At 66.3% G+C, this 4121-nt stretch overlaps 1 protein-coding gene across 1 annotated transcript; it reads left to right on the top strand.

Moving 5' to 3' along the window:
* Window positions 1-230: 230 nt before the first annotated feature.
* On the top strand, window positions 231-1211 carry GPR119 (G protein-coupled receptor 119). The gene has a single exon (XM_048318959.1). It carries the CDS (start codon window positions 231-233, stop codon window positions 1209-1211), a length of 981 nt encoding a protein of 326 aa, XP_048174916.1.
* Window positions 1212-4121: the final 2910 nt, after the last annotated feature.

The raw sequence follows: 4121 nt of genomic DNA, 5'->3' as shown, positions 1-4121 counted from the left end.
CTCCCCTGGCTCCTGCAGCTCCCTGGGCTCCCACTGCTCCCCAGGCTCCTGCAGCTCCCCAGGCTCCTGCAGCTACCCAAGCTCCCACTGCTCCCCAGGCTCCTGCTGATCCCTGGGCTCCTGCTGCTCTGGCTGCCAAGCTGCACCTGCTGAGAGGCCCCAGGTGAGCAATGCCTGAGAATCACGTTGGGGATGCACCATCCCTGTGCTGTGTCCCACAGGAGACAGCCATGGCCAGCCAGGCCCTGGGAGCCATCCTCGCCGGGCTGGCCTCGCTCATCATTGCTGCCAACGTGCTGGTGGCCATCATCCTGCTCTGCCACATCCAGAAGAGTGGCTCCAAGGGGCTCTGTTTTGTCCTCAATCTTGCCTTGGCAGATGCCATGGTTGGCTTCACAGTCATGGGCGTGGCCATGGATGAGCTTTCCCAGCCCTTTTATCCTTCCCAGAACTTTTGCGTTCTGAGAATGGCTTTCGTGACTTCCTCCTCTGCTGCCTCCATCCTGTCCCTGATCCTGGTTGCGTGTGACAGGCACCTGGCCATCCGGAAGCCTTTCCACTATTTCCAGCTGGTGACAGGCCTGCGGGTTGGGGTGTGCTTGGTGGGGCTCTGGCTGGTTGCTGCCGTCGTCGGCTTCCTCCCAGTCCTCATCCCGCGCTTCCAGAAGGTCTCCAACCATTGCAAGTGTTCCTTCTTCAACGTTTTCCAGCCTTCCTACCTGCTCACCATGTTCTGCCTCGGCTTCTTCCCCGCGCTCTTCCTCTTCCTCTACCTCTACTGTGACATGCTGAAAATCGCCTCGGTGCACGTGCAGCACATCCAGGAGGTGGAGCAGGCGGGGCTGGGGGGGGGCTGTCCCCCGCCCCGTGCCATCAGTGACATGAAGGCCATGCGCACGGTGGCCATGCTCATCGGGTGCTTCACGCTCTCCTGGCTGCCCTTCTTCATCGCCAGCATCGTGCAGATGGTCTGCCCCGAGTGCTTCCCCTACAAAGTCATCGAGAACTTCCTCTGGCTGCTGGGGCTGGGCAACTCCCTCCTGAACCCACTGCTCTATTCCTACTGGCAGAAGGACGTGCAGCTCCAGCTCTCCCAGCTGGCTGCAGGTGTGAAGAGGAGGGTCCTGCTCCACCTGGGCAACGGCCGCTGTTTCCCTGGCAGAGACACCAAGGCTGTTCCCGCTGTGTCCTGCCTGGAGCTCCAGGACTGACTCGGTAAGGAGCAGCTGTCTTCGGCTTTCCAGCTCCCCTCCTGCATTGTGACCATGAGCTCAGGGCCTGCCAGCTGTGAAGGAGATCACAGATGGGTGGGACCAATCTGGATGTTAATTCCCAGACACCACCACGGCCGGATTCCAGCCTGCCCACTGCCCCACAACCCCCAGCACAGCTGGCTTGGCCGCAGCCCCGGGCACCCCAGGTTGCAGGCTGTCCCTGGAGAGCCTCCTCTGAAGCAGCCTCATGTCTCCTGGACCAAGCTCTCCCACTCACTCCACAGGCAAAGCCCCTTCGCCCATCCCTGCCCGGCTTCCCCTGCCAGGTGTGCACCCCCTGCCCTCCCCTCTGTCCGCAGCACTGGCTCCATGGGCAGCAAACCCCCCGTGCCTGGGGCCGGTGTGGGCACAGGGAGGGCTCCAGCCCCTCAGCCCCAGCAGCAGAGGCTGGGAGGGTGTGAACATCCCCAAGCTCTCCTGGACCACAGGCGCTCCTACTCCCTTCCCAAACCCACCTCTCAGTCCTACACAGGACTTTGTGTTTGTTTTGGGCTTTCGTGCCCACATGAAGCACAGGTGAGGGGTTTGGGCATGGGGAACACAGAGGGCTCAGCAGTGGCCCTGCCTGTGTGGGGGCTGGTGTGACCCAGGGCAGGGGGGGCAGCCCCAGGGCAGGGGGCAGCCTGGGCACTGCCATCACTGTTTACCCAGGCTGTAAAGGGAGTCAATGAGTAACTGGCTGAACAGGGAGAGGGAGGATCGGCTGCCTCAGAGGTCCCCACGAAGGAGAGCTGCTGTGTCGCACTCAGGATTTGGGACTGGAAGGGTCCCTGCACACCCACTCACCCCACGGGACCCCCCCTTCTGCCCCAGTGGCCAGATGGCTGCCCCTGCCAGAGGCTATGCTAGTATTTAATTGCTTCTCATAAAATCATTTCGTTTCATCTGCACGGCAAGAAAACTTCCCTTAGAAGAGGTTCATTTACTAAAAATGTACCCTCCCCTGAAAATGAGGGTGCTCTGCATGAAACAGCAGCTGTTCCCACCTCTGTTCTTGCCCCACTAGCAGACATGAAGGCTCAGGGCTGTATCCACTCGCATCCAGAACTCGCCATGGAGCTGAGGCCTTCCTGATCCTACAGAAAGAGACAAAAATGAAAGTGTCTTTAAAAGACCCCAAAACAAGAGCCCCTCTGTGGCATCCCCCTCGGCCTGGGAAAGGCCTGGGACCACGTACCACACGGCAGACACTCTTCCTGGCCATGCCAGACGGACTCAGCCCGGGGGAAGGCTGCCCAGAGCAGTCTGGCTCCGTGGGCCGCTGTGTGTGGATCCAGCCCGGCTCAGCTCTGGGCTCAGCCCATCACCTCCCCGCACGGGCGATTTGCTGCCTGTTCTTGGTGAGCTCTGCTGGCCGTGGCTTCGATCATCCTCATCCTCGCCGTTCCTCGTCAGGCCATGCCTGCTCCCATCCTTCACCCCAGAGAGGCCCTGCCGCCGTCCGCCTCCAGCCCGCGGTGACCGCGGCACCGAGCAGCGCCCGCGGGAGCGGCCGGACCGGGCTGTGCGCAGGGCGGCCGTGGGGGCACGGCCACGGAGCCATCCTGCCCCACAGGGAGACACGGAGGGCGCTTGCTGAATAAACGCCTTTGTGCTGGGCTGGTCTCTGCTCCGGTACCGGGGGCTCGGGGCGGCACCGGGGGCATCCGGGCTGCAGCAGGAGGGCGAGCACAGAACCGGGGCGGGGGAAAGGAGGGCGACAGCAGTAGACCCGCGGCTGCGGGGCCGGCCCTGTCCCAGTGAGGTGTTGCCGGTGGGATGTTCCTTCTGGGATGCTCCCGGTCCCGGTGGGATGGTCCCGGTCCCGGTGGAGTGTGGCCGGTCCCGGTGGGATGGTCCTGGTCCCGGTGGAATGACCCCTTGTCCCGGTGGGATGGTCCCGGCCCCGGCGGAATGGCCCCTTGTCCCGGTGGGATGATCCCTGTCCCGGTGGGATGATCCCGGTCCCGGTGGGGTGTGGCCGGTCCCGGTGGGATGGTCCCGGTCCCGGTGGGATGGCCCCTTGTTACGGTGGGATGGTCCCGGTCCCGGTCCCGGTCCCGGTGGGGTGTGGACGGTCCCGGTGGGATGGTCCCGGTCCCGGTCCCGGTGGGGTGTGGCCGGTCCCGGTAGGATGGTCCCAGTCCTGGTCCCAGGGGGGTGTGGCCTGTCCCGGTGGGGTGGTCCCGGTCCCAGTCCCGGTGGGGTGTGGACGGTCCCGGTGGGATGGCCCCGGTCCCGGTGCCGGTCCCGGTGGGGTGTGGACGGTCCCGGTCCCGGTCCCAGGGGGGTGTGGACGGTCCCGGTGGGATGGCCCCGGTCCCGGTGAGGTGTGGCCGGTCCCGGTGGGATGGTCCCGGTCCCGGTCCCGGTGGGGTGTGGCCGGTCCCGGTGGGATGGTCCCGGTCCCGGTGGGATGGCCCCTTGTTACGGTGGGATGGTCCCGGTCCCGGTCCCGGTCCCGGTCCCGGTCCCGGTCCCGGTCCCGGTGGGGTGTGGCCTGTCCCGGTGGGATGGTCCCGGTCCCGGTGGGGTGTGGCCGGTCCCGGTGGGATGGTCCCGGTCCCGGTCCCGGTGGGGTGTGGCCTGTCCCGGTGGGATGGTCCCGGTCCCGGGGGGGTGTGGCCGGTCCCGGTGGGATGGTCCCGGTCCCGGTCCCGGTGGGGTGTGGCCTGTCCCGGTAGGATGGTCCCGGTCCCGGGAGGGTGTGGCCGGTCCCGCCCCGCCGGACGCCTCACGGCCCCGTCCCGGTGCGCGCGCAGCGCCCGTCCCGCCCCTTGCCCCGGGTCAGCCAATGGGCGCGCTCGGCGGGGGCGCGCGGGGCGGGGCGGCAGCGGCGGCAGCGGCGGCGCGTGCGGGAGCGGCCGG

This window comes from Corvus hawaiiensis, chromosome 14 (assembly GCF_020740725.1).
Source record: "Corvus hawaiiensis isolate bCorHaw1 chromosome 14, bCorHaw1.pri.cur, whole genome shotgun sequence".
NCBI lineage: Eukaryota > Metazoa > Chordata > Aves > Passeriformes > Corvidae > Corvus > Corvus hawaiiensis.
This window is presented reverse-complemented; position numbering and strand designations above follow the sequence as displayed.

Excerpts from the sequence above, each read along its gene's own strand:
- GPR119 (XM_048318959.1), top strand. The coding sequence starts at position 231 with ATGGCCAGCCAGGCCCTGGGAGCCATCCTCGCCGGGCTGGCCTCGCTC.